Source organism: Macaca thibetana, chromosome 11 (genome assembly GCF_024542745.1).
Source record: "Macaca thibetana thibetana isolate TM-01 chromosome 11, ASM2454274v1, whole genome shotgun sequence".
Lineage (NCBI taxonomy): Eukaryota > Metazoa > Chordata > Mammalia > Primates > Cercopithecidae > Macaca > Macaca thibetana.
The window spans coordinates 25,203,745-25,223,490 of record NC_065588.1 but is presented as its reverse complement, the minus strand read 5'-3'; the positions used below and the strand labels follow the sequence as shown (position 1 = coordinate 25,223,490).

Genomic DNA, 19,746 nt, shown 5'->3' with positions numbered 1-19,746 from the left:
AATACTAGTTTGTCAAAAGCAATCAATGGCTGCTGATTTATATATTGAAATATGTGTCTTATAATCATTTATATAATGAAATATGTGACTTATTGAAATATGTGTCTTATAATTTATACATTGAAATGTATCTTCAATTTATATATTGAAATATGTGTCTTCTAGCATCTAGCGTAGTCCTAGAATATAGTAGATACTTAGTAAACATTTATGATATATGAAGACACAAAGTAACTTCTAATCATGAAAAAATGTACCTTGAGCTATATTTCTAAATGAAATATTAGTAGAATAATTAAATAGGCAATAAACATGTAAATAGCAAGGCTCAAACTTAAATTTGTACCTTAAAGTTACTAGGGATAGATCAACTGATGAACCAACAACCCTGGTTGCAGTATGAATTTCAGAGTTTTTTGATCCACCCTAAAGGGGCTACCTGATCTTTATCATCCAGCCATTTGAAATCCTTTTTGAGATTGGTTTCTCTCTCAATGATCCCCTATTGCTCATCGGTCAGAAATTATGTAGCCTGAGCTGGGGGCGGTGGCTCACACCTGGAATCCCCACACTTTGGGAGGCCAAGGTAGGTGATCACCTGAGGTCAGCAGTTCGAGACCAGCCTGGCCAACATGGTGAAGCCCTGTCTGTACTAAAAATACAAAAATTATCCAGGCATGGTGGCATGCACCTGTGATGCCATCTACTCGGGAGGCTCAGGCAGGAGAATTGCTTGAACCTGGGAGGCGGAGGTTGCTGTGAGCTGAGATCGCACCGCTGCACTCCAGCCTGGGCAACAGAGTGAAACTGTCTCAAAAAAAAAGAAAGAGAGAGAGAGAGAGAAAAAAAAAAAAAGGAAAGAGAAAGAAAGAAAAGAGAAAAGGAAGGAAGGTAGGAAGGAAGGACAAGGAAGGAAGGAAGAAAAGAAGAGAGAGAAAGAAAAAGAAAGAAAGAAAAAAGAAAGAAAAGAAAAAAGAAAAGAAAAAGAAAAGAAATTACATAGCCTGAAATGTATGGAGACAAAAGTAGATTAGCCATTGCCTGGGGCTGGGGGTGGGTGGGGATTAACTGTAAATGAGCATGAGGGATCTTATTGGGAGGGATGAAAATGATCTAAAATGGATTTATGGTGATAGTTGTACCACTCTGTAAAGTTACTAAAAATCATTGAATTATAACTTGAAATAGGTGAATTTTATGATATGTAAAATATATCTTAATAAGTTGTTTTTAAAAACAGAGATAACCTAGAATTCATTATGAATACAGAAAGCCTAGAATATTATTAAACTTTGCTTTTAAAACTAGATGAGGGCTGGGTGCGGTGGCTCATGCCTGTAATCCCAGCACTTTGGGAGGCTGAAGTGGGTGGATCATGAGGTCAGGAGTTCGAGACCAGCCTGGCCAATATGGTGAAACCCCATCTCTACTAATAATACAAAAATTAGCTTGGCATGTTGGCACGCGCCTGTAGTCCCAGCTACTCGGGAGGCTGAGGCAGAAGAATCACTTGAACCCGGGAGGCGGAGGTTGCAGTGAGCCAAGATTGTGCCACTGCACTCCAGCCTGGGTGACAAAGCAAGACTCCGTCTCAGAAACAACAACAACAACAGCAACAACAAAAAACTAGATGAGATGGGAGATGGAATGCCTTAGAATCATTAGTGTGCAAGTGCCCTTAAAATGCTTCTGGTCTACCCTCCTGTTGTATATATAGAGAAACTTAGGGGTTACATGACCTTTCTGAGATTGTGTAAGGGGATTGTATTGCTGGAGCCTCCTTTCAGGCTTCCCTGCACCATTCCAGCAGCCCTGACGACACTTGTGCAAAGGTTCTTCCTCTAGACTCATGGAAAAATAACAAGCATCTTCACAAAGTTCATAGAGATTAGGGGTTATATGACCTTTCTGAGATTGTGTAAGGGGATTGTATTGCTGGAGCCTCCTTTCAGGCTTCCCTGCACCATTCCAGCAGCCCTGACGACACTTGTGCAAAGGTTCTTCCTCTAGACTCATGGAAAAATAACAAGCATCTTCACAAAGTTCACTTATTAATATGATGATCGAAACACCCAGACTGCTCAGTGTGCGTTTTCAGGTTAGTAGATCTGTGCTGTCTAATGCGGTAGCAACCAGCCATATGTAGCTACTGCATGTGACTAGTCCAAGTTAGCACATGCTCTAACTGTAAAATAAACACAAATTTTGCACACTTGGTATGAAGAAAAGAATGCAAACTCTCATTAATAACTTCTATACTGATTACATTTTGAAATATTTTAGATATAGTGAGTTAAATGAAATATATTATTAACATTAAAAAAATGAGATGTGAATTCTACACACCTTCAAACTGTCACTTTGCGAGACTTTAAAACTGGATAATATTGCCTGATTATGTTAACTTTTATGAGTGTGAAAAGAATGATCCCAGACCGGGCGCGGTGGCTCAAGCCTGTAATCCCAGCACTTTGGGAGGCCGAGACGGGCGGATCACGAGGTCAGGAGATCGAGACCATCCTGGCTAACACGGTGAAACCCCGTCTCTACTAAAAAACTAGCCGGGCGCGGTGGCGGGCGCCTGTAGTCCCAGCTACTCCGGAGGCTGAGGCAGGAGAATGGCGTGAACCCGGGAGGCGGAGCTTGCAGTGAGGTGAGATCCGGCCACTGCACTCCAGCCTGGGTGACAGAGCCAGACTCCGTCTCAAAAAAAAAAAAAAAAAAAGAATGATCCCTAAAAGTAGAATCATAATTGTTACCTAATAACTGTTTTAATTCAATGTGAACATGTGCATATTCTTATAACTTATAAAATAGGAGGCTTGAGAGATGCTGTAGCCCACTCCTTTGATTGTTCTGATGAAGCCCAAAGAGTTGGTCAACTGCTTAAGGTAACATGGGGACTTTGTGTCAGAGCATTCAGATGAGGCCTAAGATATACTTGCCCTGCATTCTTTCTAGTATAGAGGGATAGATGATTTTTAAAAATGTATAAAGCATCTAAAGGCTGCACTTGGAGTGATACTGAAGTAATGGTTTCTTTAACCTACATAAAACCTTCTTTTTTCTTAAACTAGGAAAACCTCTGCATGTTATCTTCAGTCAAACTGAAAGACAAGAAACACATCTCTATTTTGGAAGGAACATGGATGACTCCTATTCCTTTCATTATTGCTTTGAAAGAAGCTGGACTGAATATTTTTCCTACTAGATACTCTCATTTTTATGTTGTTATAAACAATAAGGCAAGAATGAATCTTTCCAAATTTAATGTGGTAGGCATTTAAAATGTTAGCAATTACTAAATGTTATATAATTTAATTTTATATACACTGTGTTTTATATGTTCATTTATACAGTATTATAGTTAGAAATAAGTGAAAAGACCAGAAATCCAGGGTTCTCTCAAGTTTAATAATTTTCCCTAAGTAAGCCTGTAGTACGATCTTCATATTGACAAATGGAGCATATCCACAGATGGTCAGTTTAATGAAAAGGTAGTTTAAGCAATTCTCATTTTGTATACTTTGTTTTTGCATTACTGGATATTATATAAGATTTCTTAAAATAGTGGCCGGGCGTGGTGGCTCAAGCCTGTAATCCCAGCACTTTGGGAGGCCGAGACGGGCGGATCACGAGGTCAGGAGATTGAGACCATCCTGGCTAACACGGTGAAACCCCGTCTCTACTAAAAAATACAAAAAACTAGCCGGGCGAGGTGGCGGGCGCCTGTAGTCCCAGCTACTCGGGAGGCTGAGGCAGGAGAATGGCGTAAACCCGGGAGGCGGAGCTTGCAGTGAGCCGAGATCGCACCACTGCACTCCAGCCTGGGTGACAGAGCCAGACTCCGTCTCAAAAAAAAAAAAAAAAAAAAAAAAAAAAAAAGATTTCTTAAAATAGTAAATAACTCTGCACTTTCCCAAACATGGTAAGTTAGGCAGAATTAAGAATACAAGGACCACTAATGTATAAAACCCACTTCCTTTGGTTTCTTGGCAGAGCCTCCTTGTCTATGTACTGTTTCATGTTCCTCATAAGGCTTTAGTTCAGTAAGATCCTTCCAGGTTAAACTGTGAGCTTCTTTAGGATGGGGGTCATTTCTTAATCAACGTTGATTCTTCTAGCATCTAGCATAGTCCTAGAGTATAGTAGATACTTAGTAAACATTTATGATATATGAAGACACAAAGTAACTTCTAATCATGAAAAGTGAATTTGTAGGCAGAAGAGTTCTATACTCAAGAACATTTATGAATGTATCAGAAAATGACAATATAAGTAGATATTCATATAACATTTAGAAATAATAAGTGTATGTACATATATGCATAGGAAAAAAACCCTTGGTTTTAGTAACTCAAATTGCCTGTTACCCTGTAATGTTGAATGTAGTGTTCTGTTCATGCTTTCAGAATATTCTACTCAAGGAAATACTATTTTCTGAACACTATGTGCTAGGCACTATTTTAGATGATTAGGATACATCAATGAATGAAACAAAGGTCCTTACCTTTGTTTTCCTTCCCAGTCAAAGGAAAAAATTTTTAAATAAATGATTAGTATGTTAAAAAGGTGAAAAGTGCTATGGGAAAAAGAAAAGATAGATCAGGAATAGTGAGGCTGAGGCCGTATGACACCCATATTAAATAGGGTGTCAGGGAGGGCAGCTCAATGAGAGATAACACTTGAGCGAAACTCAAAGGTGGGGACTTTAGCCACGTGCCTCATCTGGGGAAGCAGCTTCCTGGTAAACAACTGGAGCAAGATCCCTGAGGGAGTGGCCTGGGGTGCTGGAGGATTGGAGGAACACCAGGGAAACCATGGAGTCTGGAACTGAGAGAGCAAAGGGAGAAGAAAAAGAGGTCAGCAGGTAATGGGATATACATGGAGTCGGGAGTAGGGATGTCAGAGGGCCGTGCAAGTCATTGTTAACTTTGGACTCTATTCTCAGAGAAAGGAAAGCCGTTGCCCAGTGTTGAGAGAGGAGTCATGTACTCTGATTTACAATTTCAAGTGGATCCTTCTGTGTTGAGAATAGACTGAAGGAGGCCAAAGATGGAGGAAGACTTGTAGGGAGGCTCAAAGATCAATTCTATTTGTTTTTACATTGACAGGTTCCTCTGGTAGAAGTGAAAGCTTATCGACAGATGGCCCTACTAAGTTCCACTTTTGCGTTTGGTTGGAGCAAGTGGAACCTACTATGTAATTCTACGAAAGTTGTATTTAAGGTATAATATGTAGAAACCCATAAAACTACTTTGTCCTCCAAAAGAAGATAAAGTACTCTAAGACTAAATGAATGTAGACCATGGCTTCCCCTCTTAGAAAAGTAAAAAAAAATTATTCAATATGAAGTTTTAAAATTTCAAATTTTTGGCCAAGTGCGGTGGCTCACACCTGTAATCCCAGCACTATGGGAGGCTGAGGCGGGCGGATCATCTGAGGTCAGGAGTTCAAGACCAGCCTGACCAACATGGTGAAACCCCATTTCTACCAAAAATACAAAATTAGCCAGATGTGGTGGCACATGCCTGTAATCCCAGCTACTCAGGAGGCTGAGGCAGGAGAATCACTTGAACCTGAGAGGTGGAGGTTGTGGTGAACCGAGATTGTGCCATTGCACTCCAGCCTGGGCAACAAGAGCAAAACTCCATCTCAAAAAAAAAAAAAAAAAAAAATTTCATCAAAAATATAAATCCAAATTATATAAAATTTATGCCTTTGTTGTCCAAGCTCTTGACTTCAAGCCAGGCCAGAGTCCTTGTATCTCTTTACAAATTGACTCAAGAACAAATGGAAGCCTTGCCGGGTGCAGTGGCTCACACCTGTAATCCCAGCCACTTGGGAGGCTGAGGTAGAAGGATCGCTTGAGCCCAGGAATTTGAGGCTGAAGTGAGCTATGATCACACCACTGCACCCCAGCCTGAACAACAGAGTGAGACCCCCATCTCTTTAAAAAAAGAACAAATGGAAGCTTTTAACATGAATATATCTGTGACTTACAGGCCCTCTCCTCTGAGAGGGTTAGTCCTCCAACTTAACTTCCTGATGCCTTGTTATCAGGTAGCAGTAACTATATCAAATTCTAAAAGCTGACTGATGAATGTTTTGGCCTAAACAGGCCACCATATTTATTTCTGTTTTTTATTGTGTGTTTCCCCCTGACCCAAATATAAGCTCCTTGAGGGCAGGGCTTTGTTGTTGCAGTTGTTATTTATATATGTTGTATGTCTATATGTTTTCTGTGTTTTCTTTCCCTGTTATATCCCCAGCACTTAGAACAGTACCTCACACATGATAGGCACTCAATAAATATTTGTTGCATGAATTAATACATGTGGATAGGCTCCATAATCACCAAAATATAAACAGTGTCATGGTTTTTCAAAACCCAGTAATGGAACATATAGACTGTTTCTTTTAACCTTTGCAATTTTAGGGGATAAATTGAGCCCTTCAAATAATAATCTGCTATCAAAATACTGAATAGAAGAGAAATTATTAACAAGTTGCTTGAATTTCCTTTATTTTTTTATTTTTTTTTTATTTTTAGGTGAGGGAACACCTTCCTGAAGAATGTACTGAGAATCCTAATTGGGCCCTTTTAATGTTTAGTGGTGACAGAGCACAAAGACTCAAGATCAAGGAAGAGAGTGAGGCATTTTCTGAAGCACTTAAAGAAGAAACTGAGTTTCATTCTACTTTATATCACATGGTGAGGGATTTTGCTTCTAAAGAAGCAATGGAGAAAGTCAGGAGTTCCAACTGTCAGTTTGTCAACTCTGTGTGCCACATGCTGCTCTCTACCAGATTGCTCAGCTACTCCTAACCTCCACTTACAAACTGTATTCAGTATGAAGAACCAAGCATGGTGAAGACAGGTGTTTCTGCAACAGAATGTAATGAGTGAATGAATACATTTCACATCAACTATTAAAATTTTGTAATCAGCATTTTCTACTCAAGTTTTATTTTAAACACAGTATGGCTTTTTTTCCTTTGAATACTTGGCCTGTTAAGAATTTCAACTTTCACTCTATGAAGATTTAAATGATTCTTTATTTCAATAAACTTTAACAAACAATATATAATAAAAGCTCATTCAAAGATCATAGGCAGACTTCTTCCCTGTTGTATTTTAGTTGGGGAGATAAAGGCAAAAAGAGGAAATGTAAGCTATCTTACAGTCATTCTGAGAACCTCTGGTTTCATGCTATACTTTCCCAGCTAAAAGTTACTAATTTACGAAGTTCAGATACTGAAACTTAAAAATCAAGATCCATATATTAGGATGTCCTGCTGTCACACTGGTGGTGGCCCATTGTGTCGGAGTCTGGTAAATGGCCACAAGATATGTTCTAGAGACGTCCATGAGTCCTCTTGCTGTGTGGGAGCAGCATCCACAGACTTCTGGAAAAATCGGCCTGTGAGGAAGCTCATCAAAGCTGCAAACAGTACAATGAATGCAATAGAAAGCCAGAGGGCCTTATTAGCCTTTCTGATGGAGGACTTGAGATTTGTTGCCCAGGAAGCTATTGTGTCATAACTATAAGGAAAACACAAACAGAATTTGATAATTGGTAATTTGTCATTAGAAACATTCCTTTTGCTAACACCACCAATCAGGTGATCTGTCCTCCATACCCACAGAACTGCCTTTTAATCTGCATATTATGATTTATCATTTTAGTTTTGGAAACAATTTGCCTCCCACCCTTTGTAACTATTAGGATTAAAGAAATGATGTGCTATGATGAGAATCTGAAAATTACGTGATGTGGGCATATCTTCTAACAAGTACATACAAGTATCTCATTCTTTCAGTAAGGTAAGGCAACATACTCCTACAGTGGAAACAAAATGTTCTTTGCTGGGTAGAGTGGATGTCTGTGTATGTACTTATGTGTGTGTACAGTAGTCCCCCTTTGTTCTTGTGGGATAGGCTCCAAGACTGCCAATGGATGCCTGAAGCCGAAAATAGTACTAAACCCAGCATATACTGTTTTTTCCTATGGATACATGCCTATCATAAAATTGAATTTATAAATTAAGCACAGTAAAAGATGAACAATAACATAAAATAGAATAATTTATAACAATATATTACAGTAGAAGTTATGTGAATGTAGTCTCTCTCTCAAAATAGGTAACATAGGTTCAAGGATAACTAGACATACAAAGTTTGTTGTTCGTCTGAAATATAACAATTTGGTAAGTCTCTTAGTAATTTGGTTAAGATGAATACTGTCAGCCCTGCCTCACCCTTTCCCATTCCACTGAAATGGTAGAATTTATCAAGTAGATAGCTTACACTGAAGAGATATCCCACTTGGATGGATTAGTTTTCTTTTCAGAAAGACTTGGCTTCCTTGTCCTTTCTACTATTTCTTCTCCAGGTGGCTCTGAGTCATCTTTAGTTCTGTAAATAAATATTGTTTTTAATCTTTGAAACTAAGGATAATATGCTATAATTATTCATAAAATATTGGTAAATCTTACTGTAACTCAAGAGACAAACAAATGTTCTGTTTTAGGGAAACTTGATAAATATCTAACTCTAAAAATCAAATCACCAGATTTATAACGTAAACCTTTTATAGAAATTTAATTAAAAATAAGTTCCTCTATTTAGAAAAATAATAAATGTGTAGAAAGTTAGAATATTAGCCAAGTATATACAAAAAGGGGAAATTTAAAAAGAACATTCTGAAGTTAGTCTCACCACTCATCATTAACCAATGTTATTACTATGATTTGTCTGCATGCATATATATATGCGCATGTTTAACCATACTTTATTAAACACTTTAATCTCAGCACTTTGGGAGGCCAAGGAAGGGGACTCCTCCCAAGGATCTCAGGATTCCAGGGATTGCTTGAGCCCTGGAGTTGGAGGCTGTAGTGAGCTATGGTTGCACCACTGCACCCCAGCCTAGGCAACAGAGTCAGACTCTTGTCTCTTAAAAAATATATATATATATTCTATATACACATTTATAGATTATATACACATTTATATTGTACATTATGCATATATGTATTTATATAATACATATTTATACTCATTTTTATATACTACATAACACATTTATATTTTTTATATGTGTGCATATATTATATATAAATCTATGTATAATATATATTTTTTTAAGAGAGAGTGACTGTTGCTATACTGGAGTACAGTATATATAAATATATACTATATATAGACATATTTATATATAATATATACACATTTACATATATAATATGTACACATATTAATATATACTATTCAAAGCTTATAATATAGAATATGTATTATATGTGTATATGTAGTATATATTATGTATAAAAATATGTATATATTATATATGTATAATATTCATAGGTATATATATTTTATATATGGGTATGTACATACACCTGTGTGTGTGTGCGTGTGTGTATGTGTATATATAAAACAAATGTGGACACCATATTTCTTCCTTTTAAATTTGATTGTATTTAACATTAGTAAAAACCTTTTCTCATTATTATTGAATGTATTCCTTTCTCTGTATGATTTCCAGTCAGTGCTAACTTGGAGTAACATCAGAGTTTATTTTTTTCTCTGAAAATCTTAATAATTTAAAAAGTGTTTTTGAAAATATTCTCAATGTAAAACGAGTCAAAATAAAAGGTTAAAATAAATTAGTATTCAGTGAACTGGGAAATAGCAATTGATTGACTGCATTTTAAATCAAATCATATTAAGAGGTGTGCCTCCACCTAAGCAAAACGTAATTGTTCCACTATATTTGCTGATGAGTTCCGAGTTGGATTTGAATTTTGAAATCTCAAGCTCATAATACCCTGAGAATTGCCAAAGGGAAATGTGTCTCAAAGATCTTTTTTTTTTCATTCAAACATCTATAGGAAATAAATATGATAGACTTTAGTTTTTAAAGAAAACAAGACCCAAAAGCCAGGATAAATTGCATTTCTATAAGATTCTCAAGGTTTCAGTCTTTTGTTTACAAAGACTTCTCAGTGGAAATCATACCATACTAACAAAAAGCAAAAACTAGATAATCTTTTGAAGGAGACTCTTGAACTGATTTTTTTTTTTCCCAACCAGCTCAAAAAAGATTCATTATGTTAACTCTAAATCTGAAAAGAGTTGTAACACATGCAGTAGGCAACCAGGACTTTAAGGAAAAAAAAAAAGGAAAAGAAACCAAAACAGATTATCTGAAGTTTGCACCATGTCATGCTCATCTTTGTATTCCTTAGAATTAGGCAGAGTATTCATCACATGGTAGGCACTCATGAAAATGTATAAAATAAGCATAAAATCATCTCCTTAAGATCCCTCACTTTAACAGATATGAAAACTGAGACCAACTAAGGTTAGGCACTTTTTCTAATGTCACCCAAGGACTTAGAGGTAGCATTTCTGCATATCCCTCCTTCTTGCCCTCTACCTTTCACTATAGGAGTATATTTGTTTAGTTTGCTAGATACAGAGACAGCAATTCAGCATTCCTCTACTCTTCATTTACATAAATGGTAGATGTACATACATGTTATATATGTGCCTATATGTTATATAATACATATGTTATATATCTCATGTTTTAAATATATATATATAAATAGATGGACATTTTACTTCTGTGGCTCTTTATTGACCTTTCCCCATTATGGACAGACACCTGGACAGGAAAAAAATTATCTTCACAAATATGGCAAATTCCAGGGTCTTTTCTAACTTAAGACCTCAAACTTTGCCATTCTGAGAGCTATGAGAGTGAATATATTACTATTCAGACATCACATTTCTATTGTGCTTTAGTTTATAAAAGCATTTTACAATGAATTATCTTTTTAATGATACAGCATTATTGCATCTCTGTGGAATAAAAGTGATTCCCACTGTTTATGTCCCAGTTCATGTCAGATTAATAAACACACTGAGCTTCACCTACTTTAGTTCACATTTTTCTTCTTCAGCATCTGCCCAGGAATAGGTGCTAATAAATCGAGGTAATGAGGGACGGTGTTCACTCTGCTTTGACCCCAAAATACGCCTAAATAAAGATGATTATAGCCACTTGTCAAATCAAATACATCTGTCACCATTATCAATTTATTTCCTACTGCTTAAATAAATACAAAATTATATGTCCTAATTTTTTTTTCTTGGCACATTCACAGATTTCCTATTTCATGATAAAAAACTTCATAATTATATACCAATTTACATAATTATTCTGTTTATACTTTGTACAAATCAAATATTACTATATCACTTAATTGAAGCACTCATTTAGTTTAGCGGAAGTATAAAATAGTAAGATTCCCAAAGAGGAACCATAAAATTACACTTACCAACTGCTTGACCTCCTACTGAATCGATCATTATTTTCCATCCCAGCCACCTTTAGAAGTTCAAATGTTAAAAGAAATGATAAAATATACATTTATATTTTCTGTCATATGAAAATGAATTTACCTTTGACTAAGAACACTTAGGAATTGTCTTACCATTCCTGCGTTTCCAATATTTCTGGGTAAAGAGGCAATAGTCACTCTTCGAAGAGAAGGTGGCTACCAGAAGGAGGAAAGTGTACATTTAGAAAACTCTCAATAATTTATCATTGTATGCAGCACCAATGAATATCCTTGCACATGCACATCCATGCACTTGACCACTGCTGAGTTAAACAGTAGACATATCTTATAGGATCCTCTTGTGGCCAAATTGTCTTCCAGAACTATTTTACCAGTTTATATTCCACCTAACTCAATGTTGGATTATTATAATTTATGCCAATCAAACAAATATAAGATTTCTTGTTTGGGTTTGCAATTATTTGACTTCTAGTAACATTGAACGTTGCTTTTTTACGTTAAATAATCATGTGTTTATCTTCTCTGAGAACCACCTGTTTATGTTTACCACCTTTGTCTATATTAATTTTGTTTATATTGAATTTTGTCTAAATTGAATTTTCATATTTCTGGCAGAAATGTTTTATTGTTAATCCAGCCAAATCTGTTCTTCTCTTTTGCCACCATTGCTTCTATGCTTAGAAAGATTTCTCCCAACTCAAGAGGAGATAAATATGCACCTACATGTATAGCTTTTTTGTTCATAGTTTCATTTTTTCCATTTAACACATTTAAGGATTGTCATGATGTTTTAATGAATGAATGTGTTTCTTGAGATTTGTACAGAAAAGCATTATGTACAGAAAAGTATTATGTGGTTCTTAAGGTTTAAATAAGTACATCAGGATACAAAATTTTTAAAAATGTAATAAATAAACTAAAGGGGTTCCATGTGAATCATTTTCTTAAACCATCATCCCTAATTTAATTTCATAGGTTAGTTGAGCATCAAGAATATGAAATCGTGGCCCAGGAAACTTGGTTTCTAATCATGCTCCTACCAATACATGATCATAACTGATCACTTCTATGTTTCTCTTCCCTCGTCTGAAAAAGAGGGATTTGTATGGAATGATTTTAAAATCACTTATTGAAAAATTCTGTATATCTATGAAACCCTCATTTTTACACTGTGGTAAAACCTGCTGGTGACCTTTAGTATCACATTCTTCCTTCTTAGTAATAAGCCTCCCAAATACAAACTGTATTTTCCAGTCTCATTCGCAACAAAGAATGGAAGGAGAAATGTTATTTTGGACTTCTAGGGAGTGTCTTTACAGGGAGAGGGAACACTTGTCATTGCTTCTTTTTTTTTTCTTGGAATGAGATGATGTAATGATGGGGGCTTGGTGCCTGGATCTGAAGTAGCCATTTCAGACCCTGAGGCAGAAGCCAAGGGTTGAGGGTAGTGAGGCAGCAAGAAAGAAGGAGGCTGGTCCCTCAGGATCTTGTGAAGCTGCTGTGCCATTGTTGGGTTACCCACTTCCAATTTCAGTTTTGCAAAACAGAGAGAAACCATTGTTATACTGACTTTCTTCATGCTGCCAGGCACACTTAATTGATACAGAAATATAGCAGAGAGTATAAAAGCATACTTAGATAAACAAATACATCTATATGAATTAAAATCACTATTTGGTTATTTACATATAAAGGCCTGAAGCTTCGAATAACATTTTAAAACCATCTTACAAGTGTTTGCTAGACATTTGTTAAGTGAATTGCTAATTACCTTGGAGTTTAGAGAAGCTGAACGTTTTTTAATTTGGCAGTCATCTGAAAGGAAAAACAATGGACACGTTTTAGCTATTACACATGCCATTTATGTTAAAGCAATGTTTTAATTCTTTAAAGGTAAAGGAAAATTCAGAAAATATTTATTAAGACTTTAGAGACTACCGAGCAATATAAATATCTGTTTATCATTCATTTAATGCTTCATAACAATTACAATCTTAACCAATGTAATACAGTCCTCTGTGTCACTGTGATGTCCACAATGCCTAGCTAGCACAGGGTAGGCACTACATGTGCGTCTGCTGGAGAAAGGAATCCAAAAGTACAGTTCAGAAGAGTATCAAATAAGGTTACTGTTCTAGAACAGGGAACAGATTCTCGAAATAAGAATTCTGCTCAGAAAAGTTCATATTGCTTATGTTAAATAAAACTATTGTAAGATTTATAGAAACCATATGTTATTCCCCATGGCCTCATATGTTTCTCTCTTTTCCAGTTCATCAATCAGCTTACTGTGCCAGGGTCATTCCTTCCGTGAGGAATCAAAACCATTGCTAATGGGAGCACCCATTTCAGTTATTTCTCCTTACTTTTTACATGTGGAAAAATTTGAATGTATTCTAAATAGGGGAACACTAAGGTCAACTTCATGAGTTGGATTAAATATATTCTGTCATCTCAGTAATCTAAATTGAGTTAATAAATTTTTGGTGTCGTTACCAAAGAATCCTTCATGTGCCCCAACCTGTTTTCTGACACCTTACTTTTAGCTATATAAATAACAAGAATGAGTGATTTTTCTAATATAAACTTAGCCTAAGAGTTTTACTATACTAAAGTCATAATAAGACTTAGCAAAAAAGAGGAGAACGTAGAAAAACACAACTCATACTATTTTCATAAACTTTTATTACCATCATCTTCAAGAGGATTGAAAGACCTTTCATTCTGCAGAAGAACCTGTTTCAGTTCTTCTAATTCAGCATGCTCTTTGGCATACATCCTCTTCAAGTTTTCTACATGTTGAATCATCACTTCAACTGCTTTACTGACCCGGCTTTCCTAGCAGGAGAAAAACAAGCACATTTACATTGAAAATACTACTCTGAATTAAAAGATGGCAATTAAACACATTTACCTTCACTCCATTCCTAAATCCCATTAAAATGGCAATAAATGGTTTTTTTAAAAAAAAGACATGCATATACAGGGGCAAACAGAACAGAATATGACAACAAGACTTTGAAAGCTGGATAGAAGGACTAGTGGCAAATGACTAAGATCTGGAAAAGCTGAACCCTAAAAAAGGCAATAAGAAAAGCCTAGAAGCAATCTACATTGCACCTCAGTAAGGTTGAAGGTGGGTGTGTGAACAGAAGAAATAGTTGAAAGTCTGTGTTTAAAAAAAAAAAAAAATTAGGTCCAGAGATCCCCTTCCTTGCTCTGGCCAGCAGAGCAATTTTCCCCACTATTTTGGTGAAAGACTGTATATAGGTGGATATCTAGAGAGAGTTGACTTGAGGTTCGTGGACTGGGAAAGAACAGATAGCTGATGATGGATCAATCATGCTGAAAACAACAGATTTAAGCAAAAATCTATATTCATATTGAATATTGAGATCCAGCCTTATTCCTCCTTCCAGCTTCCAAACACTGGCAGCCAGAGTTACACCCTCAAGGCAGGCAGTTGGAAGGTTTTTCTCTGGGGATTCTAATATTCTAAGATAAAAGTCCTATAACTAATGACATTAGGAGTACCCCCCAGTGAAACATTTGAATGTTCATAGTCCTGTGAATATTTGTGTACAAGTATCTGAGTGTCTGTTTTTAATTCTTTTGGGTACACATCTAGGAATGGAATTGCTGAGTCATATTAAAAGGTAAACTTTCTAGTTAAAAGTTAAACAAAACTAATATGTTTAACTTTTAACTATATTCTTAAACTTTTAAACATATTATTAGTAAACATATTCTATGTTTAACTTTTAAGGATCCACCAAACTGTTTTCCACAGTGGCTGAACCATTTCACATCTCCCAGCAACGTACAGTGTTTGCAGTCTCCCCATATCCTCACCAACGCTATTCCTTCTTTGCTTCCTCCCTCCCTCCTTACTTCCTTCCTTCCCACCTTCCTTCCTTCCTTTCTTCTTTCACAATAGACATCCTAGTGGGTGTGAAGTGGTATCTCATTGTGGTTTTGATTTGCATTTTCCTAATACATATAAGCATCTTTTTACCTGCTTATTGACCATTTGTATATCTTCTTTGAAGAAATGTCTACTGAAGTCTTTTGCCCTTTTTTTTTTTTTCCAGACAGTTTTGCTTTTGTTGCCCAGGCTGGCATGCAATGGCACGATCTTGGCTCACTGCAACCTCTGCCTCCCAAGTTCCAGCGATTCTCCTGCCTCAGTCTCCCGAGTAGCTGAGATTACAGGCGTGTGCCACCACGCCTGGCTAATTTTTGTATTTTTAATAGACAAGGTTTTGCCATGTTGGCCAGGCTGGTCTCAAACTCCTGACCTCGTGATCCGCCTGCCTTAGCCTCCCAAAGTGCTGGGATTACAGGCATGAGCCATTGCACCTGGCCACACATCCTTTCAAACCACAGTAAGACATTGGGTTTTACTCCAAGTAAAGTGAGGACCTTTAGGACACTGAACCAAAAAGTAATACAATCTAAGTTTTAAAAGGATTACTGTGGCTCCTTTATTAAGAACAGACTATGTTGGGAGGAGGGATTGGAATTGGATGGAAGCAGGGAGACCATAGAGGAACCCATTGCATTAATCTGGACAAAATAGAATGAAGGCTTAGATCAAGATGGTAACAGTCGAAAGGGAAATAAGTGGTTGAATTCTGAATATATTCTGACAATTCAGCCAATAGGGTTTCTGTAGGATTTAATGTGAAGTGAGAGAGAAAGGTGTTGAGAATTACTCCAACTCCCTCTGCCCCTATTTTGGCCTGAGCAACTAAAAGGACAGAGCTGCCCTTGAGTGAAGTAAGGAACTTATGCATGGGGTAAGATTTGGCGGGGGGACCATGAACACTTCAGTTTTGAATGTTAGGTTTGAGGTGATAAAACATCCAAGTGGGATTGTTGAGTCAGCAGTAGCATACCCTGGTCTGGAGCTCAGGGGAGTGGATTAGGCTAAACATAAGAATTTGAGAGTCCTCAGGTGACTGCACGGGATCACAGGGGGATGGCGTGCACATGGAGATCAGATGCGCACGAGTGGAGTCCCGCCGGTCTTCAATATTCAGAGGTCCGGGAGAAGGGGTAGGACTGCAGGAAGCCCAGAAGGAGCAGTGCATGATGTACAGAAAAGCCAGGGGGCGTGATGTCTGGAAGTTAAGTGAGGAAAGCGTTTCCAGGAAGAGGAAGACATCAGCCATGCCAGATGAGGACTGAGAAACTGAATTTCATAATGCAGAGGTCACTAGTGACCTTGGAAAAATCTGCTTTGTGGAAGCAAAAGGCTGATTTAGATTGGGTTTGAGAGAATATGGGAGGAGGAAGACTGAACACAGTGAGTACCATTCTGTCGAGGTTTGCTGTAAATGGGAGCAGAGAAACAGGGTGGTGGCCAGAAAAGAAAGGATGAAAGGTTATTTTGTTTGTGTTTGTTTTGTGTTATTATTCCCATCTAGAAAACAACATATTATTTGTGTGCTAATAGAAATGGTTCAGTAGAGTGGAGAAAATGTAAAAGAAGAAAAGTCAGGAGAATTTGGTCCCATGACTCTGAGTAAATTACTGGGGAAGGCTCTCATCTACAGAGGGGATAGGGTTAGAGACAATGCATCTTCAGGAACAAGAGCAAGGGAGTGTGTAAGGGTTCACATGCCGGGAGGCTTTGCGGCAGTTTCCTTTGATTGTCCCAGTTTCCTCAGTGAGGTTGGAAGCAAAGCCATTACCTGTGTTTGAGAGAGAATATGGGGAAAGACATGAGAGTGGTTTGAGGAGAAAGGAAAGGCTGGGAAACTGATGTTTAAGAGAGAAGGAGGGTGATTGAGGGGAAGCCCCACGGACCCACTTGAGGCTGGTGATAATGAATTCAAAGAGAAACAGGTCAGCATGGGAATGTGACATTTTCCAGCTCTGCAGGCATGAGAGGGAGAAGCAGATTTACTTGTAGATTCACCAAATGAGTAAGACAAAGCAAGAAAGGGAAAAGTGTTGAGGGGTCGTGCAAGGTAGTGAAAACTATGTTTAACTGTGGAGTATAAGCTTGGCCAGGAAAGCAGGGTGGCCAACAGTAGCGTGAGGGACAGTGAAAAGGTGTGAGGGGCCAGAGATTGATACAAGAACTAAATATCTTCATAGTAGAAGAGCAACAGATAATACCTAAAACTGAAAATAAATCACTAAATGACTGCATGAGCATGTTATTTAAAAATGTGAATGCAAATACAAAACAAATAAGACAAAAGAGTTGAAAGTTGTTTCTCTGGATCATACAAAATTAGTAAGGCTTATAGAGCTGACTGACCTTTTAAAAAACTATGTGCATATATAACTTTAGTAAAAATGAAACAAAGAATAACAGTATTCTCTAGTGAGGGGTTAAAAAGGAGCTAAGTTGTAAAAATGTATAACAAATGATCAAACTAAAATTACCACCACAATTAAATTTCTCCTTAAGAAAATATATTTTAACAAGTCTGCTTAGGTATAGATTTTAAAAATTCATACCTCCCCAGGTTTGCCGACAAAGGAATTTTGGAATTCTACTTCTCTAAGGACAAGTACACACAGATGCATATACAAGGATATTTACTGTAATATTGTTTATAACAGAAAAATATCAAGAACATCCTGAAATGACTGAATACAAAGAATTGGTTAAATAATTTATGTCTACTCAACCAGTAGAATACCATAAAATGGTGATATGTGTGTATATATTTATATCACACACAGAAAGTTACCTATGTTATATGATGAATAAAAAGCAGATTATAATACTATATAAGGGATTATAAACACTATATATAACACTATACATCTTGAAGAATATATCACAAAATTTTTATGATTGTCACTGGCTCATGTTATTAGATTTTTTTTACATTTTTTATTTGTACATTCTATTTTTTTCTATATTAAACACATATGTCTTATATAACAAAAGTATTTTGAAAACTTATTCCTAGAAATGAGAAATCCAGAGTCTCAGGAAAAATCAATCTTTTTTGTAATTTCATTCTAACCAGAGAAATGAAGACAGGTTACCTGATTGATGGCTCCCAACATCTCGGCCCTACTGGCCACTCGTGCTGTGCACTGGCTAAGAAACTTTATACTCTTCTCCAGCTTCTTAATGATTTCCTGTGCCTGGTTGTCATCTTCACACAGAGATGTTAAAGACTGTACAGAAAAGAGCATATTAAAAGATATCCAAAACAAGCATTCAGCGAGTGATTCTAACACTGACTAAGTTGCAAATGTGGATGACATTCTAGTCTCAATTATTTTGGTGGAAGATGAAAAGCAGCAGCAAAGGCCAATAATGAATATACTGATATATTATTATCTGTGTTGGGTACTGGGTAGATATATGCAGGTGATCACAAATCTTTCATGTCTATTCTTGATCCCTTTTTTCTTCCCAAATTTGCCACATCTTTCTTTCTACAGCTAATAGGATGGGCTACAATTAATTGACAATGGTAAACAGATTATGCTTATAAAAGAGGTGAATATCATATAAGGAGCATAGGTTGGAATTTTAAGAAACGTAACCAAACATACTGGAATTAACAATGTCTCTGACAACGATGCTTGTTCTTCCATGAATGATAAGGTATGATTGGGATGGCTAGGTGAATATGCATTCATTGCCTTATGAATTTTCCTCTCAATCCTGTGCCCTTTACACAATACGATGCCCTTCCTGATGAACATCCTTCTCACCAGAGTATAGACAGGATTAAGTGAATAACAGATTTGGAAGCAGACATGACACTGCTCATTACCTATGTGATTGTGAGCAAGTTTCTAAAACTTTCCCAAATGAGGCACCATGATTTTTGTATATCATTAAGAAAGAAAAGGCTGTCAATAAAACCATTAGGCACCACCAACTATAAATTGCATCATAATTTTAGAAATGTTAAAAAAAAATTCAACCTTTCTGATTTGCTGTTTCCTCATCTGTCCGATCAGAACAATCACATATCCTCTCCAGGAATACTGTCATATGAGAGGTAAAAGATGCTAACTGCTTGTTGCACATTTGGTGCTCAATGAAGGACAGCCACTTTTGAAACAGACAGATATGTATAAGTTGTAGTTAGAGAGTTGCTAACCAACTAGAATGGCAATTGTCAGACTGCAGTTTCTTAAGTGGTTTAAACCACCACCTCCAGTTGGGAAGGAAAGAGCAGATATTAATTGTTAGCAAAACAGAGTATGGTCACCCAGGATTAAACCATGAAGAAATAGAGAATCTGAACAGGCCCATAACTAGTAAGAAGATTGAATCAGTAATCAAACATCACCCAAAAAGAAAATCCATGGCTGAATGGCTTCACTAGGGAATTCTACCAAACATTTAAAGAATTAATGCCAGTCTTCATAAAACTCTTC

General features: G+C 36.8%; 2 protein-coding genes across 20 annotated transcripts in view; one reads left to right on the top strand and one right to left on the bottom strand.

Annotated features, from left to right (window-relative positions):
• Positions 1-6,953, top strand: part of DNAI7 (dynein axonemal intermediate chain 7) — an 81,297-nt gene extending 74,344 nt beyond the window's left edge. For 6 of the 11 annotated variants that reach the window (XM_050746670.1, XM_050746665.1, XM_050746668.1 and 3 more), the window contains 3 exons: positions 3,078-3,275; positions 5,115-5,228; positions 6,554-6,953. In XM_050746670.1, coding sequence (XP_050602627.1) covers positions 3,078-3,275; positions 5,115-5,228; positions 6,554-6,829 — 588 coding nt within the window. In that variant the 3' untranslated portion in view covers positions 6,830-6,953. The remainder of the gene's footprint in view (positions 1-3,077; positions 3,276-5,114; positions 5,229-6,553) is intronic. The other 5 variants (XM_050746675.1, XM_050746672.1, XM_050746674.1 and 2 more) reach the window with 1 other exon arrangement.
• Positions 6,954-7,039: 86 nt separating this feature from the next.
• IRAG2 (inositol 1,4,5-triphosphate receptor associated 2) overlaps positions 7,040-19,746 on the bottom strand; it is a 105,226-nt gene continuing 92,519 nt past the window's right edge. For all 9 annotated transcript variants that reach the window (XM_050746684.1, XM_050746676.1, XM_050746677.1 and 6 more), the window contains 8 exons: positions 18,391-18,525; positions 14,067-14,214; positions 13,148-13,191; positions 11,509-11,571; positions 11,353-11,402; positions 10,950-11,051; positions 8,312-8,419; positions 7,040-7,546 (listed from right to left, as the gene is read on the bottom strand). In XM_050746684.1, the coding sequence (XP_050602641.1) occupies positions 7,303-7,546; positions 8,312-8,419; positions 10,950-11,051; positions 11,353-11,402; positions 11,509-11,571; positions 13,148-13,191; positions 14,067-14,214; positions 18,391-18,525 (894 nt within the window). In that variant the 3' untranslated portion in view covers positions 7,040-7,302. The remainder of the gene's footprint in view (positions 7,547-8,311; positions 8,420-10,949; positions 11,052-11,352; positions 11,403-11,508; positions 11,572-13,147; positions 13,192-14,066; positions 14,215-18,390; positions 18,526-19,746) is intronic.